An 18,427-nucleotide genomic window follows, 5' to 3' on the forward strand; every position below is an offset into this window, starting at 1 on the left:
GATGACACTCTACCGCTCCTTTATCTTCTTATCTCGGCCAAAGGGTAACAAGGGGTAATTGATTGATCAAAGGATGATCCGGTCGTCATCCTCCTCGATGACGATGTTGTTCAGGAATTTTAGTCATGAGTCAGTGAGATAGTGTGTAAGAGATGCTAAAATGGGAGCACAAGCTCATTGACATTTACATTGTTTGCATGAGACTCAACATCACTCGCACTCTCACTCCCGCCTCTCCGCCTGATCAGACCAAGGGATGCTTTCGTCAGGCTTCCACTGCGAGAACGACCGAGCCTTGATGGATGATGGCATTTGTCGTGCTTATTGATACATCGTAAGTTGTGGTCTGCGGTTGCGCTGGAAGTAAAAGGTAATTGCTCGATTGCGTGAAACGTTCAGAAAGGGAAATCGATTCTTGCAAAACGTTTGGGATGTTCAATGAAGATGATGCTAATTCTTTTAATCGTCGGCTGATCTCCCTAAGCATGGGTGAACCTGATGACCATGACACTCAGATTATCCGTAGAGTAATTCGACATGGCGTGATCAAGCAAGTACTTCGATGCGTCTTGAGGATCGGTTATTTGTCGGATCAGATCTACGGCTTCTTGATCCTCACACACATCCCAGAGCTATACAAAGACCAATTAATTAGTATCGCCTTCATGGAATGTACAACGGTGGCGATAGGGAGAATCACTTACTCCATCACAGGCCACGATCAAGAATTCGTCTTGCTCGTCCAAGGCAGTCTCTGTGGTATAGGGGGAACCGACGACGAATTCCTTCATGGAGGAATCACCAAGCGACCTTGTCACCGCAAGGACGCCTATGACAAGAACAATGAGCTTCGATCACTCATGTCGCGACAAGCATCGAGTGCTTCGGACTGTGCGAGACATACCGTTGACCCTGTTGTTCATGACAAAACCACCTGCATCCGTGATTCTCTTCGCTTCTTGTGCGTCAGATCCCTTATGATCATATGTCAATCGAACAGCTTTACCTCCTCGACTATGCCATAAATGTCGGCTTCAGCTTTGTATCACGGATGTGTGTGTTGGGGGAGGGGAGGGGAAGGCGGGAGGGAAGACCTACCAGATGACAGCTCGTGCGTCACCGACATTAGCCGTATACAGCACTCTCTTGATGCTAGGGTTCTCTCCCGGGTCAATAGCTTCGACCTTCGTACCATCTTCAGCCTTGATCACATCCTCGTCGTCTTCCGCCACGGCATCATCATCGTCTTTATTGCTTGACGACGTGGACCCAGTGAGGGACTTTACGAAGTCTTTGATTCGTTTAGACGACATCCTTCGAGCCAGGCTTCCAGAGGAGCTCGATCCGTTGCCGGGTGCACCAGCTCCTCCCATTTGACCTGAAGTCCCTCCTCCCATAGAAGATCTTCTCGATCCAGGTTGAAGGGCGGTCTGAGCTTCCAACTCTTCTTCTCCTCGACCCTCCATCAATCCTCGAGGTTGTAAACCCGAATTGAGGTACCCTTTCTTGTCGTCTCCTCTTTCCAGCCTCAGGAACGCTGTTACCGCCGTACAACCCGAAGATGTTTTCCCGGCTTGAGCGAGATGGGAGAGTCGTGAGTCGACAACGTGGAATGTCTTGTTCATCAGGTCGGGGATAGGTTGATCAGGATGGGTAAGAATGGCATCGAGGAGGTACTGAAACGACTCTAGTCAGCTTCGAAACTTCAATAGGGGAAAGGAAAGCTGACCCACTTCGTGAAAGTTTTGGCCACACCACTCAGCAGCATGTTTACCCGCATGTCCACTATTACGATGGGTAAGCTAGCTGTTATGTCTTTAGAACTCCAATAGCTGCTCACTCGAAGACGGCAAAGTATCCTTGCCCCTTGACTCCGGCGAAATCATATACGAAACTATGCGCATCTTCCATTGTTCGTCTACATCGCTTGTTCTTGTCCTCGCTGACTCCGACTCGGAATGTCACCTTGGTGGATTGTTGATCGCTACTCTTCTCCGGTGTATCCACTGGGGCAGGATGACGATTGAGAACCTATTCAGATAGACGTAGAACCATCAGCCTTGAAGTGTCCGGGGTTCTTAGCTCAGAAGATGCACCGTCCATGACTTACACCGAATGTGTCTCCGCTGTCTGCAACAGTAATTGTCTTACTTCTCGCATTGGGACCATCGCTCAAACCACCGGGACGACGGGGCATCTCAGGTGAGTTGGCGGGAGAATCGTAATCTGAGATGGATGTCGGGGTGGTAGTCTGTTGTGGCGAGGTCACAGCACTGTAGTGACAGCCGGGAAAGTATAGTTCAGAATTGATATGGCGGTAAAAGAGGCGATGAAATAGAGATGAAGATGATGGTTTGAGCGTTGAGGTGCATGTTACCAGGAACACAGATAAAGCAATGACATTGATGTTGATGATTCAATGACGATCAAAGCGCATGTCAGTATGTTGTTTCCAAGTAATCAGCGATATATGGAGGCGACTTACATTCCACCTTGTCCCATGGCGGCGGAGTTGGCTATTGATTTGATCATAAAGTCAGATACTCTCCTGTTCCACTTTATCTTTTTGGTATTGTTGTCACTATTGGTGTTATTGGGAAGTTTGGAATTTGACATATGATGAAGCACGAAATGGAAAACGATGACGAGGCAGTGTGTAATGTAGTTTGCGCAAAGGATGATGATGTCGATGTCAATGTCAATGGGAAGAGGCCGCGACAAAATAGAATGCGACAACGATATTACAACAGTTCGATATATGAGAGCGGCACGCAGAATAGACAAAGAAATGAACAGATAAACGTACAATCATCTTTGTTTGAGGATGCGAGGTCGGCCAACTTTGGATGATCGGGATGTGCTTTCGACAACGAGCTTTGTGAGTTGCTATTAGGATTATTTGATAACATGTTGGTAGAGTATAGTCTAATCGCTTTAAGGGTGGAATACGGGGAAGGATCTGGCCCAGATTTCTGTTGTATGGTGGAGGTGTTGACCCGTGAATGCAGGAGGAATATCCACTTGCTGAGCTAAGCAGACTGTAAGAAGGTAATGAGAAAGTCGTGTGGTGCAAATACGCGTAAGGAAGTGCGGTAGTAGTAACGTCTCCTCGGGCTTCTCGGTTTCGGGCGGTTGAGTGTGTTGTACGGATAGAGCTCAATTTGGCTCCGTATCTGGCTGCTGCAGTGTATGTTTGAGCGATGCGAGTTACTTCGTTTGGAAGAGCGAGCGGTGTAAGATATATTGGGAAGTGAGGAAATACAATAGACCCAGATAATGTGAGTTGATCTCAAGGTGAGTCACGTTGTGAGCTATGTGATGGTGATGACGATGATTCGATCAGACGAGAATGGAAGATGGTAGAGTTGCGGGTTGCGGAATTATTACCAGCAACGATTTAATTACTACGAGGAGTATTCATAGAGCGTTTCACTACACCGCGTCATCATTCATTAGCATTTAGCACCATACAGAAAATGCCGTTATCAAGTTAAAAGCTATGAGATGCCCCGTCCCTCGTAGCATACAAATCAGATTTACCTGCGTGAGTAATTCGATCATCACCCTTTTACCCTGTCCCTATATGAATATGAATGGGGAGTCATGAGCTTATCAATCTATGCACAGGACAAGAAAGCTGAAACGACACGTCATGGTATATGCCTGTGTTTTCAGTCCGGTTGTATATGTATGGTGAATAACCGAGAGGGTGATTCGTTGAAAATGAGATTTGTTGTTCAGTCGGGATTATGTCCGGCTAACAACGTCTCATTCAGACTCGACAAGAGTATATAAATCAAGGTGTTTACCTTTGCCAGTCTCATCCGTATTGCTCGCTTCACACACCTTGCTAGCTTCTATATATCGTCAGAGATACCGATCTGCTTGCTCTACACCTAATTGCCATATAGACATAGAATACCCACCCTACATCTCTTCACATTTAATACGCCCAAGATGTCAGACGAAGGCTCCGATATCGAGCTCTCCTCGACCAAACAGACCGTTGACCCCATCAAGTCATTCCTATCAGGTGGTTTCGGCGGTATCTCCTGTGTCTTGGTTGGACATCCGTTCGACTTGACGAAAACAAGATTACAAACTGCTTCGCCGGGCACGTATACCGGTGCAGTTGATGTCGTGCGAAAGACGATAGCTCAGGATGGTATCCGAGGGTGAGTCAGGTTCACCGTTTGCCTCAGGCAACAACGGAGAAGTGAGCTGATGTCCAAGCGGAATATACAGTATGTACAGAGGTATCACACCTCCCATATTAGGTGTTACTCCCATCTTCGCCATTTCTTTCTGGGTAAGTGAGGCTCCCTCCCTTCGAGCGAATAGCTTTGGTATCAAGTATTCTCAGTCGGAGCTGGAATGATTCAACTGATGAGTGGTCATAGGGATACGATCTTGGTAAACGACTTGTATACTCCTTTACACCCGACAGGACTTCCCAGGCATTATCGATACCTGAATTAGCCATTGCGGGAGGGTTCAGTGCCGTCCCCGCAACTTTGGTAGCTGCTCCTGCAGAGCGAGTTAAGGTATTATTACAAGTACGTCAGGAGAAAACCTCTTTCTAGCCATGCTTGCTATTCCAAAGTAGTCTTTTGTTTCGCAAGGCGCTAATGCATATGTATCTGACCAGGTCCAAGGTCAAGGTGGATCATCGATGTACAATGGCCCTATAGACGTGGTCAGGAAGCTATACGCGGAAGGAGGTCTGAGAAGTTTGTTCAGGGGTACTTTCGCTACTTTGGCCAGGGACGGTCCTGGGAGTGCAGTGTAAGTAGTTTCAGCTCTTCATCATCGTCATCATCAATGACGGTCTAAGGTTTTCGTATTCGATTCTGACAAACACGCTTGTTTAACAGGTATTTTGCTACCTACGAACTACTGAAAAAACAACTCTCATCAGCCCCTGAGACTTTACCGAACGGCGAGAAAGCTCCCGCGCCTCCATTGTCATTACCTGCGATCATGGCTGCTGGAGGTACTGCCGGTGTGGCTATGTGGAGTTTAGCCATTCCCCCTGATGTAAGTCAAGCACCTCAATGTCTATCCACATGCCCCTTTTTATAGGGCTTGCGAATTCGTTCAAGAATTATTAGCTGATCGGATTGATGTGAAACTGGCGTATCACAGACTATTAAATCCCGACTTCAATCTGCGCCTCACGGGACATATACTGGATTTATGGATTGCGCTAGGAAATTGATCGCTGCGGATGGAGTGACGGCTTTGTGGAAGGGTTTCGGACCTGCAATGGCTAGAGCTTTCCCTGCGAATGTGAGTCGTGAAAATTACCATCGACCCTTTTTGTGCCTTCCACACTCATCTCCTTCGCACATACATCATTTCTGGGTCATTTATTGATGATGTTTTTTCTCTATTGAAGGCCGCTACTTTTGTGGGAGTCGAGTTATCGCTCAAGGCAATGGAAAGCCTCTGGTGATGAATGATTAAATAATCATTCTGGATACGCTGGATGAGTAGGCCATACTGGCGTGGAATCAAGGGTAATGCGAGTAAGGCCTGTGCTATTGTGCAGGTAGTAGTATAAAGCTAGACTATGGTTTGCATATGTATAAACAAAATACATAGGCTCATGAGACGACATTAGACAAGATTGATTACATATATGACATGGTATGGCATGAGCATGGCTGTCTTGGCGTACAATGATAGGGCTCACATGTCTAAGCTGCTCTTGCGGAACTATGCTTTCTTCTGAGCAATTGTATGGAATCTGCAATCTTCTATCCGAAACTACGAATTTGACATGACATAGCCGATCGTCGTCAGGCAGACGGTCTAATATCATCATACAGCCGTATGACCGTACATGACAAGGTACAGAAGCTTAACCCAAATGATAGATCACTGACTGGTGACCGAACACATCGGGGCAGTTGTACCTAATTCGCTTTTATCTTGTTACACTATACTTGGCTTGGCTTGGCTTTAGGTGTCTCCGTCACCCATTTCGGCCCCCTCTTACCCCCTCCTACTCCTCCCAGGGAAGTACGTTTATTCTTCTTCTTTTCGACCGGAGTCGGACTTGAGGCGGAAGGGGACGCGGTAGCGGTAGAGGTAGAGGTAGAGGTATTTTCGGCTGGAGCTGAGATTGACGGAAGGAGGGATAATCGTTTCTTCGCACCTGATTTTGGGATGGTGTTGGTGTTGGTGTTGTTTAATGAAGTTGGATCAGGCGAAGATTGTGATTTTGATTTTGATTTTGATTTTGATTTTGACTTGGACTTCGACGACAACTTCGAAGGTGTAGTCGTATGTATAGGTGTGTGCTTAGAGATGGTGACAGCCTGTTTTTGAGGGCTGGATATAGGATGTGGATGTGGAGGTGGTCTGTCGAATGAGGATGAATTGTATGTTGACATCCCACTTTCGTGTCCGTCTGACAACGCGTGTGCGATTGGCTTTGGCTTTGAGGTTGGTGTGAGAGCATTTTGGGTTTCGGCGGAGGTGGTCGGGGAAGCGGTGGAGGATGAGGCGGATGATGATGCGGAGGAGGAGGATGATGAAGATGAACACGATGCTGTCGTTTTCGCAGGGTCCTTCTTCGATCCCGAAGGGTTATCCGTTTCTGACTTGGATCCGGAATTGGAGGATGACGATTCATCGGAAGAAGTATCTGATAGACTGGATGCTTCTTTACCTTGCAATTTTGAGGGCTGAACCTTCGAAGGAGTCGTAGAGTCCGCACTCGCCTGTGCTTTGGCTTCTTTCTTCCTGATGACTTGTTTCTTTGGTTTGATTGCGGATTGCACTTCAGCTTCGACGGACGAAGACACCGGAGCTGGAGCTGATTCGGCGTTCTTTTCCGCTTTGCCTCCCTTCTTCTTTGTCCCTGCATTCTCCGCCTTCGCTATGCTTTCATCCTTTGGTTTGCTCTTCTTGGTGTTCTGCGATTTCTGAGGTGTCGAATTAGCCATCATCGTGTCTCGATCTTGACTCGCGTCCAATGTATCTGCCTCCCTTCCTTCTTTAGGCTTGGCTCTTGATTTTCTAGAAGCTTTAACCTTTTTCGCCTCCTTTATCGGTCCACTATGCCCGTCTCCATTCACAAGCTTTCGACTTTTCTTCTCATTCTCTCCATTCGCCGTCTCCACCGATATACCCGGATGTTTCGTACTACGAGCAATCCTCCCATTGCTGTTGATGTTGCCGTTGCTGTAGCTGGATTTTGCCGTTGCGAAATCACCTAACCAAAAAGCAGCTGAATTGCCCGTATTGTCCACCCTCAGCGCATAGTCGGGTACAGATGCGCTTCGTTTTGACAGATTGATTCGTTTTGTCTTGACCTTTTTACTCTTGCTGTCCGTTGTACTCTCACTTTTACTTTTACTTTTGTTATTGGTCTTCGCATTTTTCGACGGAGAGGGGGTATCAACTGAACCTTCAATTTCAATTTGAGTCTCACTCCCATTCCCACTCCTACTACCATTGCCATTTCCAGTCCCATTCGTTATCGATTGAAAGGGAGAATTACCATCTAACCAGATGACAGGTAATGGATGAGAGAATATAGGTCTATCTTCCCTTTTCCTTTTCCTCTGCATTTGCAGCGGAGTGATATGCTCGGCCTGAGATTGCTCGTTTATCAAGGGATTAGAAGGGTGCATCAAGTGGTACTGTATTATTTGTTCTTCACTGAATGACGGTATTTGGATGATGGGCGTGAGTGATTTCCTCTTCTTGGCTGGGCGTTTCTTCTTCACTTCCATCACTTTCGGCGCTTCTACAGGAGCAGGAGGTATAGATGATGGGCCATCGTGCTCGTTCGACTGTGAGCTCTCGGCCTCGGTGGGTTGCGTAGGTTTTGCTTTTGGTTTGGCCATCTTGACTCCTCTCTCGATTCTTCTGGTGTCCTTCAGACTTCCGGTGTATATATCGCTCGTCTTGAAGTTTTGCGGGAAGGCGCGAGCTTTCTTCTCGGCTCAAGCGGAGATGTAGTGTCTTGGTAGTCGATCGACTGGTCTGCGTGGCTATGTTGGAATTGAACGTGGACTACAATGGTCCGCGACGCCTTCAAGAGCACTCGTCCAAAATTATGTTGAACGCGCATCAGGCTCCGCTTTGATAGCGTCAACAAACAAAAATCAAAAAATCAAACCCTGGATTAAACATCAATTACAAACATTCCTAATCATTCACTGAACAATCAACCTTTTACACTTATCGGGATTTTGTATCATGTGTGTGTGTCAGGAACGAAAGCTATACGTCATTTCGTTCGAAGGGAACATGATGCATGATGCATGAAGGAGCATGGTATGGTGTGAGAATGAAGAATGCAGTTCAAGCTCACTTACTTCGCACTCCAAACGTCATTCCCATCAACCCTTGTATAAACAGACGGCCCCCCTCAATCAGATATATAAGCCAAGAGAAAGCCTCTGGCCTATTGATCCACTAACATGACCACTCCAGATACACCGCAAAGAGTCACTCGCTCAATGTCTCATCAGCCTCCTCCAGCTCCACCGGCTCGGGATACAGCACCTGGACCACCCGTCCAATCTCGTTCGACTTCTCTTGGCAATGCATTCGATACGAATCCTTACAGAGTCGATTTTGTCATTCCCTACGATATCTCGCTTGGTAAAAGCCAAAACCGAGTCCAGGCCGAACAAGAGATCAAAGATGGCTACGAGCGGTTGTTGCGAGCTCTAGAATCTGAAGATGGGCTGAAAATCGGTACGAAAGCGAAGAAGCCTTCCAAAGATAAGGCCTCCAAAGGTCAAGAGGAGATTTGGATCTTCGTCGGAGCGGAAGACGATAAAGTCGCTGAGCTCGTCGAGAGAGAACGGTAAGTTCGATTGTCAGGAATCGTCGTCCGAGTCTCCGAGCACAAGAATTCAATTTGGCATGCTATTTTATTCGAGGTATAGAGAAGATGTTGACGGACTGGAATAATTCGTATCTTGCTAGATCGCTCGACCAAGCTCATAATCTCCCTCCTCATTCTCATCCATTACCAGCGTCACCATCGACTCGGATCCGATTGATATATAACCTGCTTACCGCCCCAGCGATTCAAGATGGTCTAGGAATTACACCTAACCAAGGTAAATGGAGCCGCGTCAAGTCGATCATGGCTCTTCATGACGAGCTGGCCGACAAAGAATGGGTAGAAAGATGGACCACAGGCGGTGATTGGAGGATCGGGCTTTTGAAGGGTCTCGATGGTGTGGAAGGCAAAGGCTTGGGAGAACATGTAAGCGCATCGACCACTGTCAAAATTCTATCCCATCAAACCTTGTTATGCCTCACCTAGTAATTGCCGGACTGATACGCTCTCACATGGACTAATATAGCAACCCCCACCTGTTCATCTGTACTTCAATTTCCTCACCACATACACCCTTTCCTTATTACCATTATCAGTGATTTCCGTCCTGTTCTACTTACTCACACCTGCAGATTCGTATCCCCCTTTATACGCTTTCCTACTTTCGATATACTCCACTGCGTTCGTAGCCATCTGGAGAATCAAGGAACGGAAGCTCGCCGTCAGATGGGGAACGAGAGGATGCGAATCGGTTGCGGTAGGAAGATTACGTCCAGAATACGTCGCCAACCTGGGTCTGGACAAGCAATCTCCATCCGCATCGCCCACCGGAGGTGATGCTGTTGATGTCGTACAAGCTGGAAACGATCTCAAGCGGGACATCAAGGTCGCCGCTTCAGTACCGATCATCATCGCTTGTGGAGTGGGTTTGGGTGTAGTGTTATTGGGTATTTTCATGCTTGAAGCATTTGTTGGTCAGGCTTACGACGGATTCGGAAAAGAGGTAGTAGTGAGTGCACCGTCTGCATAATCATCCTTCAAAAGGCGATTACAATATCAACAGCACATAGCTGACGATCATCGTTCTTGGCTTTTTCCATAGCCCCTGCTGCCTACCGCTTTATTCGCTATCGTCGTACCGCAGATCGTAGCTGCGTATGGAAGTTTAGCGAGATCGATGGTCAGCTGGGAAGATCATCCTACCCCCGTCGGCGCAGAGAAGAGTCTTACAGCCAAAACATTGTATGTCCAGCCTCATATCGACTCACATCGCATGAGTAGCTAGTAAGTGATATCGTGGAAAAAGCTGATCATTATAATCTAGCGCAATGAATGGTATTGTGGCTTATCTCGGTCTGTTCTTGTCTGCGTAAGCCTTCAACGTTTCCGGAACCTCAGACAACGACAAAAAGGGTCCTTGACTGATACTAATTCCAGGTATATATACGTACCATTCGGCTCCTTCATCATGGCCAATGTCCAGCACCGGCTCACCAAGCAGGATACAATGAATGTGGCTTCCACCCCTGAGAAGGCTGGTCTTGGACCGCGAACAAGTGGGAAAGAGCAAAAAGGTATCAAAGCTGGACGATTGAAGGGTCAACTATTTGCTTGTACGTCTCACCTTAGTCTATGCATGCGTACGAGCTGACATCTCCGCCTTAGATACCGTAACGAATCAAGGTATGCTATAATGATATCCATCCCAGGACAGCTCACTGATCCGCTTGATAGTCATCAACGCATTCCTGGAGCTTGGCCTCCCATACGTCACGCGGTTCGTCGATGATTGGCGAGCTGGCAAAACAACCATAAAGGAGACTATCAAGTCACGAGGACAAGATACCCCTGAGAAACCCCCTCAGACCGAAGATGAGGTTGAACAGAGGTTCATGGATAAAGTTGAGAGGGAACTGGCGTTACCCGATTATTCGTTGTTCAGTGGGTTGAGCCTTCTAAATCATGCTTTGTAAATCTCGTCTAGTTGTCATGTGTGCTGATGTCTGTATCGAAATGCGCTTGATTAGCCGATTACGCCGAGATGGTCACGCAATTTGGATATGTGACGATCTGGTCTATCGTCTGGCCACTTGCGCCGCTTTTCGCGCTGATAAACAACTACGTCGAGCTGCGAAGTGACGCTTTGAAGATCTGTAAACATGTCAGACGGCCTGTCGGGGACCGAGTGGAGACTATCGGATCATGGCTTGAGACTTTGGTGAGTTGATTTTGCTTGGATCTTCCCGCTTATATCTGCTCCTGGTTTGGGGTAACAAAGAGTCCGAATAAAGAGAGTCGAAAATACTCTTTGCTGATTTTGTCAATGAATGTCGATTGTCGAAATCATAGAGCATAATCTCATGGATCGGAGCTATCACCAACTCAACATTGATCTACCTATTCCGTCCATACGTCTATCATTCCGACCAGACTCCCAACCCCAACGTAACTCCTATCCCAGGTTCGGCGTCTTTACATCACATAATCTCCAATTACACCGAGTCCCCGACGGTCAAAGCGATCTTACCTACTTTGGTACCCTTGGGACTAATCGCCCTTTTGGCCAGCCACGGGTATATCATCTTGAACTGGATCGTTAATGGCTTGGCGGAGAGAACCTTGTGGAGAAATAGCGAAGAGGAGAAAGAAGTTCAAAAGCTTCTTTCGGCGAATACTAGTGCTAGTGCCAATGTAAATGAAAATGGTCTGAGCAGAAAGGAGAAGAAGAGAGTATGGGAGAAAGATGCGTGGAAGGATGTTGCTGGGTTTTGGAATGGTGGGGAAGAAGGTGGTCGAGAGATTGGCCGAGCGCTCAAAGCGGAGTGAGTCATACGCGAATGAAGCCGTCATGTCTTTTGTTTTCTCTCGGATAGCCAACTTCCAGAGGTTGAGGACAAGAAAGACTTGAGCAGGACAAGAGAAGAGGAAAGTACAAAGTGCCCAGCATGCCGGGACAATACAGGATACATCTATCGTACATGAAATAATGATAATAAGATATACACGAAAACCGATGCAATATATCAGCCTCTTCTGTACTCCGCTTCCCGCCATGAACATTGGTCCTGATGCTACCATGCTGCCTGGCAAGTCAAAGTTCATCCCGGTCATCTCTAATCACGACCTTCAGCCCATTCGTTCAGATGTACTTCCATTTCTAGTCCTAATCCCGTCTATCAACCAGTGATGTTCGATTGACAGATCACGAGACCACGTTGATCCATCTCCAGGGTTCTTCGATATACTTCTTCCACGTCTCAGTGAACGCTATCAACTCAGCGCCTTCGAGCTACAACCAACCAAAAAGCATTTCTACGAATTAGCTGACAGACCCTCTACCTCTCCATCTACCTTTGCAGTTGTACAGTAACACATCTCTCACAGCGCGAGGTGGGAAAGCGAGCTCGAGACGACTGAGGATTTCCATGCGCAAATTCGAACTGAGATCTGAAATTGAACTCACAATTCGATGATCCCCACTCCATCCCACCGGAACCCTCAAAACAGCCCTCGTTCCTCCTCTTTGGACTTCATTCGCATCCATTTCCCAAACCGATCTCTTCGGCTCCATCGAACCATTCGCCAGATCCCATTCCATCTGCCATTTCGCTCGTCCGACCGCACAGATCGCCACGCCTCCTCCTGGGGGTAAGATCGGCATGGCGTTGATCGCTTCGCCCAGCCCGCCCACAGAGGAGATCGTGATATTTGCCGGGGTGGACGGCTTGTTCGGTGCCCCCCTCAAAGAACGGAGGTGAGCCGTGATGCTTGAAAGGCTCGTTGATGGTGGTAAAGGCGGTAAAGAGGGAGTGAGAAGACCGTATTTTGGATCTAATTGATTGTGCCATTTCCATGTCAGTATCTGGATGTCCCATATGTGCTACACGGGGTCGGCTCGGATACGTCGAGAGCGTCTCAGTCGCAACAAGGTCAACAAGCTTGACAAGGTAGCCAAAGGAGAAAGATACACCGATGCTCACCTGAGACTGCTACTCCGATCACACCGTCCCGAGCAATTTCCAACCACCTCTGATTGCCCTCGTCTTTTAGCTTGCTGCGCATCACAGGATGTTCCTCCAGCGCCAATATCAATCCTTTGACCAAGAAGCTCAACAATGTAGTCTTCTGTTTGTGTTCGCGTAAGGGATCTCGGACCAGGTCAAGTGGTATATCTGAGGCGATATATCCGCTTTGAGCTTTGGAAGAAGTGAGGGTGGTCGGGGCGGGATTGGCAGCTTTGATATAAGGTAGAAGTGGGGTAAGATCCAGTGTATGTGAGTATCTATGTGAATCCATCACAGAGCATCAGCAGACTTGCATAGCATGACACCGCATCTCAGAGCAGTTGTCAAATTCAGAAAGACGACGAATACATGTGGGTGCAATCATATGTGTTCTGTGAACGACGATGACCTACCCGAAATGAGGGATTTTACCCTGCTCACCAAGGGCTCTAAACATGATCTTCCTCGTCCGACCAAATTCCACCTTCGTACTTTCCGGTATCTTACTTCGGTTGATCTCCAAACCTGCTTCATGAGACTGAGTATTGACCTGACTACCTATGGTCATATTGTGATTCTCGAGGTCGAATTTGGTGATACGTCCACCTTCTCCTGTACCTTGTATATCCGAAAGATCCACTCCAAGCTTAGCAGCAAGCGTCCGTATCGACGGGGAAGTCTTGATGATCGATCTCCTACTATTGCCCATGCCATCACCTCCCTTACGAGGCTCGACTTGCTGATGAAGAACGTCATTCTTGGGTCGCGGTGGTGAAGGTAAGATTGAAGCTTCTCCACTGAGTTGAATGGGATCGTGATGTCTCTCATTGTCTGGAGCGGGATATTCAGTGTTCTGAGAATGTACTCCATCCTCCGAAGATTGGTCGTCTTGCCGCTCTTCAGTCTTTTCTAATGCCTCTGTAGCCTCTTCCGCCTTTTCAACTTCCTCATTCGTTTCTTCCATCCGACTTGGGTCCTGCGTCTGCTCATCCTCGACAGAATTCGCACTTGAAAGTCCTTCATCCGGTTGATCATCCTCAGCTGTATGTATCTCACATAAGACCTGTCCTACTTTGACTACTTCTCCCGCAGGTCGTTTGATTCCTTTGACAATCCCATTCGCATGAGAAGTGAGCTCGACTCTACAACAGTCGAACACATCAGCATCCCATCTCAGACCAGCCCAGCCCCAGCCAATAAAACATCTAGGCGAGCTATGGGTTTTTGCCGGTCGGAGAGACCAAGACGTAGCAGGTGAAGAGCATACTGAGTCGGGAGCATGAGTGAGGTAAGGAGGTAAAGAAAGCTCAAGGAATGCCTCAGCCTGGACTTACACGCTTTTATCGCTTTGCACTTCACACAAAGCATCAAACTCGTTGACTTCCTGCCCTTCAGTGACATACCACTTGATGATCTCAACTTCTGTTATTCCTTCTCCTATATCGTGCAGCTTGAATGGAGATATGGCCCAGCTAGGTGAAGTCGCATGGAGCGCTCGATATGCAGGAAGAATGGAAGCGCTCGATTTGACGACTGGAAGGTGAGGTCGTAGCTGAGGTCGCGGTCTACAAGGCGCGAGTCGCGGTACCCTTGGCGTGAAGGATATTGACCGTAGACGAATCATGTTGAAGGCGGTCGTGCTAGATAATTAGGACAAAAAGGATTTCCCGAACGCAAACGGGAAGACGAAAAGGCGGTGTCAAAAATGGAGCAGCTGCATCACATTCTGATGCTGCTTGTCGTTTAGGTTTCATCCAAGGGGATTCTCTTGAAGTTGATCATGTGTAACGTAGCTTCATGCGGCCGGATCATGTACAGCGTCCTGTTGTCATGCGGACAAGTCGGTTATCACATGACCCGATGCTGTTTTACGTAAGGCTTGTTGACATGCTACATATGATTCATGAGTGTGTTGGGTTTTGACTTGGGTTTGACTACGAAATATCTATACACAAACATGCGACGATGCGATAGGAGAAACTTTGAAGCTACATGAGATGAAGAATGAGACTGGAAAATGGAGTGACGTGCCAATCATGGATTTCAATATTATGGAAGAAAAGAACCAAATGATAATGTCCTGATCTTACGCCAGAATGAAAGAATGACTCTTGGTTTCGACCTTTAGTTGGCGATTCACCGAGAGCAAGGGTCTATTGCTCGGCAGCCTGAGCATAAGATGGCGCACCTGGTGCGTTGGGATCATGTCCTGCGGAGGTGTTTTTAGGGGATCGAGGAGTTTTATCGTTACCTGATCGATCGGTGCTGGTTCCGCCTTTCTGTTCAGGGGTGACTTCTTCGACGACATCCTTGGCTGCTTCAGCGGTAGGTCCAGCTCGATCTTTGACCTTTTGAGCGGCTTCCTGAGTGAGCTCGGCACCTTGTTCAACAGCTCGTCGGGTGGCATCGATGGCTTGTTCGGCGGCTCTGCCTGTAGCTTGTCCAGCTTGTCGAGCGGTGTCTTGAGCTGCTCGGACGCCTAATAGACCACTATGGATCAGCCCTGATATCATGAACAGGATGTAAAAACCTTTGATACTGACCCTCTCGTCCTCTCTCCTCCGCTTTGGCTTTAAGTACTCCGAACCATTCCCCCACATCCGAGGCTCTTCGAACGGCTCTTTCTCGATATTCGTCAACGGGGACACCAAAGTCTTTAGCTTGATCCTCAAAGAGATGGACAGTACCTGAAGCGATGCCCACGGCGTTGAGGGCGATAGATTGTACAGCACCGACAGAAGCTTGTTCAATAGCGACAGCAGTGTGTAAAGCGGAAACAGTGAGGTTACCAGCGGTGTGTAAAGCGTAAGCGGGTACGTGGAGCGACATTCCGATAAGGTCTCGAGCCGTGTCGACGGGCAGTCCCATGTCTTTCGCTTTATCGCCGACAGCTCTGACAGCCTTGGTGGTCGTGTCGATAGTACTGTATGCACTTGTCAGCTGCCATAAAGGGGTGATCGTTATACGCACCTGGTGACGTAGCCGCCAATCGCATCAGTCACTGTTTGACAGTTCTTAATGACTGTTGGGTACTCCTCGCGAGCGAGGCTTCGATCATTCCATCCAGCCCACGCCTCGGCGACAGCGGAAAGACCCATTGTGGCTGGGTTCTCTTGTTCAAAGGAATGTCTCTGGAAGAAACCGTTGACATTGGCGAAGATAAGGACAAACAAAGTGACGAGTGGTCGAAGCAGGAGGTATGGACTGGATCCAACTTCCTCTCGTCAGCTCTGTCATAATTTAGTCCAGTCGCCGTAGATGGATTGCGAGACCTACAGGAGCTTCTCGATCACAGTAGCGTCTCTTCTGTTGGTTGGACCGACCTTGCTGACGACATATCGAATGCCTTCTTCACCTTGCTGACCTTTGGTGGTGAGGTGCAGCTCGGTATCGAAGATGGGTCTGAATCGTTGTCTGTTAAGTACCTTGTTGATTTCGTCAGACATGAAAAGCCATTTAGGCAAGGTAGGAAGGTAGATGGTCCTGGCGAATGCGAATTTGGCGATCTTGTCACTATACGTATAGACACGATTGATCAGCTGCCGGTAGGTACAGAGCTTTGAAAGAGCGAACGAAACTTCGGATAGGCGTGGGATTGTACAGTCAAATCAACTCACTTCTCGTTCCATTGAAGGTTGCCAACCATATGGCTTTCGAATGAAATGGTAGATGCAAGGTTCAAGTATTTCTTCAGCTCTCGTAGTCCTTCAAGGTGAACCCCTGGTGATTCGTAATGAACGTTGTCCTGCAAAATCTGTTAGTCTTCGATGTGCATATAGCTAGTCTACCTATTTGCGCTCACCTCGAAATATTCGTCAAGAGCGTTACCATACTGATCGCTACGCCAATTGCCTCACGTCAGCTCCAGTCATCACTGTTCAAAAGACTAGTCGAGATGATGAAATCTAGTATGGTGTGGTGTAGCAGGGATAGCGACACCTATTTGCGGTCGGAGACATCGATGGACAAGATTTAGAGATAGCTGGAGCTGGATGAGGAGAACTTACGCGTCAAGAGAGATCAATCGCTGAGCGACATCTCTGATCTCGTGAGATACTCGTTCAGCTTGCATTTTTTTGGATGTTTGACGAGAAGTATAACGAGGGTAGATATAGGAATCAAAGATGCGATAACACAAGGATGTCCCAATCCAGGGGAAAGTATAATACCTAAATATACCGGGATGAAGCAGACAAAGATGGAGAAGAGAAAGGAGAGAAGACAAGAGAGAATAACATACGTGAAATACCAGTTTTATATCTTTCTGGTGATCCTATGTGTTTCTGTAAAGGTGTGTGAGAAACAGTTTGATGACAAAACAGTGATCCACTCAACTTGATCAACTTCACAGTTAACTTTTTGGAATGTCACCGGTAGTCGAAGGAACCGGTCTAAACCTAGTACGTCATAACCTCCTTTCTCAAGTTACGGTGAAGCGCGCTTTGACCCTCTTATGTGCAAACTCATCAATGCGCAATGAGCACGGACTACCTGAACAATGATTCCAGCATTTCAGAACTGTCTGGCTCATAGTCTCGGGAGATCCCCTTGAAGGTGACCGCCCATATGATGCTCTATATATCCCTCAGTCAACATCGATAGGCAAATGAAAATCTAGATCACTGCGGTAACACAAGGCTTGGGCGGTAGTCGCCGTGCTGAATTGATTTGAGTTGATTCCGCTTTCGATCCAGCTTGTACGATCATTCCCGATTTGCCGTTATCCATCTACGTATTCTGCAGAAATCTTCTTTCTTGCGTTCAGATATCACCATTGACTGCCTATTCAAGCATCGAAAGCGAACCGATACGATCGATGAATTGAAAGAGTACCCAAAGATGGCTTCGATAATACGCTCTATACCACGTTCAACCCTGATCCTCAAGCGGTCTCGAGTTCAGGTTCGATCTTTGAGCTCATCCCTCCGAATACTTAAAACCAACGACCCTTTTCCCCTACCGCTGTCCGATCCAGAATTAGCCAAATCAGCTGGACGATTGCCCGATAATGCAGAAGAATGGCCTATGCCCTCCCCGTTAGATCGTTCCGGAGAAGATGTCCAGACGTTACGATCGAGGCTGATATATCAAACTAGAAAGCGGGGTACGTTGGAGACGGATTTGATTTTGAGTACTTTTGCGAAGGAGTTTTTACCTTCAATGAGTTACGAGGAGATGAAGCAATTCGATAAGGTGAGTCTATTCTACCTCACTGTCTCGTAAATCGATCCTACAGTCGTGAACGAGGTTAGAACGGTGTTATTGACAATGATATGAAATGACTGAATTTAGTTGCTGGACGAACCTGATTGGGATATATTTTACTGGGCGGTTCAAAAGCGAGAGCCTCCTCAGAAATGGAAAGACACATCGTTGTTACAGAAGTAGGTGCACACTTTCAGTTTTAGGTTTGAAAAGTGACGGACTACAAAGCAGATGAAGCATCGAGCTGATATCCTTTGCCTCGAGCAGACTTATACAGCATGCCAAGAACGAGGGCAAAGTGGTCCGAAGGATGCCCGAGTTGATGCAGAAAGAACCAGAGTTGTAATGCCATCTCACCTAGCTCGAACTCTTAGCATGTATCGCATAGACATCACATCGTAATCTG

General features: G+C 47.5%; 7 protein-coding genes across 7 annotated transcripts; 3 read left to right on the forward strand and 4 right to left on the reverse strand.

Moving 5' to 3' along the window:
• Positions 1 to 479: 479 nt before the first annotated feature.
• Positions 480 to 2,502, reverse strand: I303_100135 (uncharacterized protein; the record flags this gene model as incomplete). The annotated part of the gene is made up of 8 exons (XM_018403512.1): positions 480 to 632; positions 705 to 829; positions 905 to 1,014; positions 1,099 to 1,676; positions 1,734 to 1,785; positions 1,841 to 2,031; positions 2,111 to 2,273; positions 2,486 to 2,502. The coding sequence occupies 8 exons, from the start codon at positions 2,500 to 2,502 to the stop codon at positions 480 to 482; spliced, it is 1,389 nt and encodes a 462-aa protein (XP_018266166.1).
• A 1,455-nt stretch (positions 2,503 to 3,957) lies between these two features.
• On the forward strand, positions 3,958 to 5,455 carry I303_100136 (uncharacterized protein; the record flags this gene model as incomplete). The annotated part of the gene is made up of 7 exons (XM_018403513.1): positions 3,958 to 4,175; positions 4,246 to 4,309; positions 4,401 to 4,556; positions 4,649 to 4,785; positions 4,875 to 5,037; positions 5,146 to 5,289; positions 5,399 to 5,455. The coding sequence occupies 7 exons, from the start codon at positions 3,958 to 3,960 to the stop codon at positions 5,453 to 5,455; spliced, it is 939 nt and encodes a 312-aa protein (XP_018266167.1).
• A 487-nt stretch (positions 5,456 to 5,942) lies between these two features.
• I303_100137 (uncharacterized protein) lies at positions 5,943 to 7,859 on the reverse strand (the record flags this gene model as incomplete). Its single annotated transcript, XM_018403514.1, has 1 exon — positions 5,943 to 7,859. One exon carries the CDS (start codon positions 7,857 to 7,859, stop codon positions 5,943 to 5,945), a length of 1,917 nt encoding a protein of 638 aa, XP_018266168.1.
• A 579-nt stretch (positions 7,860 to 8,438) lies between these two features.
• Positions 8,439 to 11,638, forward strand: I303_100138 (uncharacterized protein; the record flags this gene model as incomplete). Its single annotated transcript, XM_065968052.1, has 9 exons — positions 8,439 to 8,830; positions 8,953 to 9,238; positions 9,339 to 9,821; positions 9,915 to 10,054; positions 10,137 to 10,181; positions 10,250 to 10,425; positions 10,547 to 10,753; positions 10,840 to 11,030; positions 11,162 to 11,638. The coding sequence occupies 9 exons, from the start codon at positions 8,439 to 8,441 to the stop codon at positions 11,636 to 11,638; spliced, it is 2,397 nt and encodes a 798-aa protein (XP_065824124.1).
• Positions 11,639 to 12,014: 376 nt separating this feature from the next.
• I303_100139 (uncharacterized protein) lies at positions 12,015 to 14,440 on the reverse strand (the record flags this gene model as incomplete). The annotated part of the gene is made up of 5 exons (XM_018403516.1): positions 12,015 to 12,101; positions 12,276 to 12,643; positions 12,793 to 13,094; positions 13,230 to 13,958; positions 14,151 to 14,440. 5 exons carry the CDS (start codon positions 14,438 to 14,440, stop codon positions 12,015 to 12,017), a joined length of 1,776 nt encoding a protein of 591 aa, XP_018266170.1.
• Positions 14,441 to 14,969: 529 nt separating this feature from the next.
• On the reverse strand, positions 14,970 to 16,888 carry I303_100140 (uncharacterized protein; the record flags this gene model as incomplete). The annotated part of the gene is made up of 7 exons (XM_018403517.1): positions 14,970 to 15,295; positions 15,360 to 15,739; positions 15,787 to 16,020; positions 16,093 to 16,329; positions 16,434 to 16,561; positions 16,619 to 16,655; positions 16,824 to 16,888. 7 exons carry the CDS (start codon positions 16,886 to 16,888, stop codon positions 14,970 to 14,972), a joined length of 1,407 nt encoding a protein of 468 aa, XP_018266171.1.
• Positions 16,889 to 17,655: 767 nt separating this feature from the next.
• On the forward strand, positions 17,656 to 18,367 carry I303_100141 (uncharacterized protein; the record flags this gene model as incomplete). The annotated part of the gene is made up of 3 exons (XM_018403518.1): positions 17,656 to 18,009; positions 18,109 to 18,200; positions 18,289 to 18,367. The coding sequence occupies 3 exons, from the start codon at positions 17,656 to 17,658 to the stop codon at positions 18,365 to 18,367; spliced, it is 525 nt and encodes a 174-aa protein (XP_018266172.1).
• Between the last annotated feature and the right edge of the window lie 60 nt (positions 18,368 to 18,427).

Source organism: Kwoniella dejecticola, chromosome 1, assembly GCF_000512565.2.
Source record: "Kwoniella dejecticola CBS 10117 chromosome 1, complete sequence".
Taxonomy (NCBI): domain Eukaryota; kingdom Fungi; phylum Basidiomycota; class Tremellomycetes; order Tremellales; family Cryptococcaceae; genus Kwoniella; species Kwoniella dejecticola.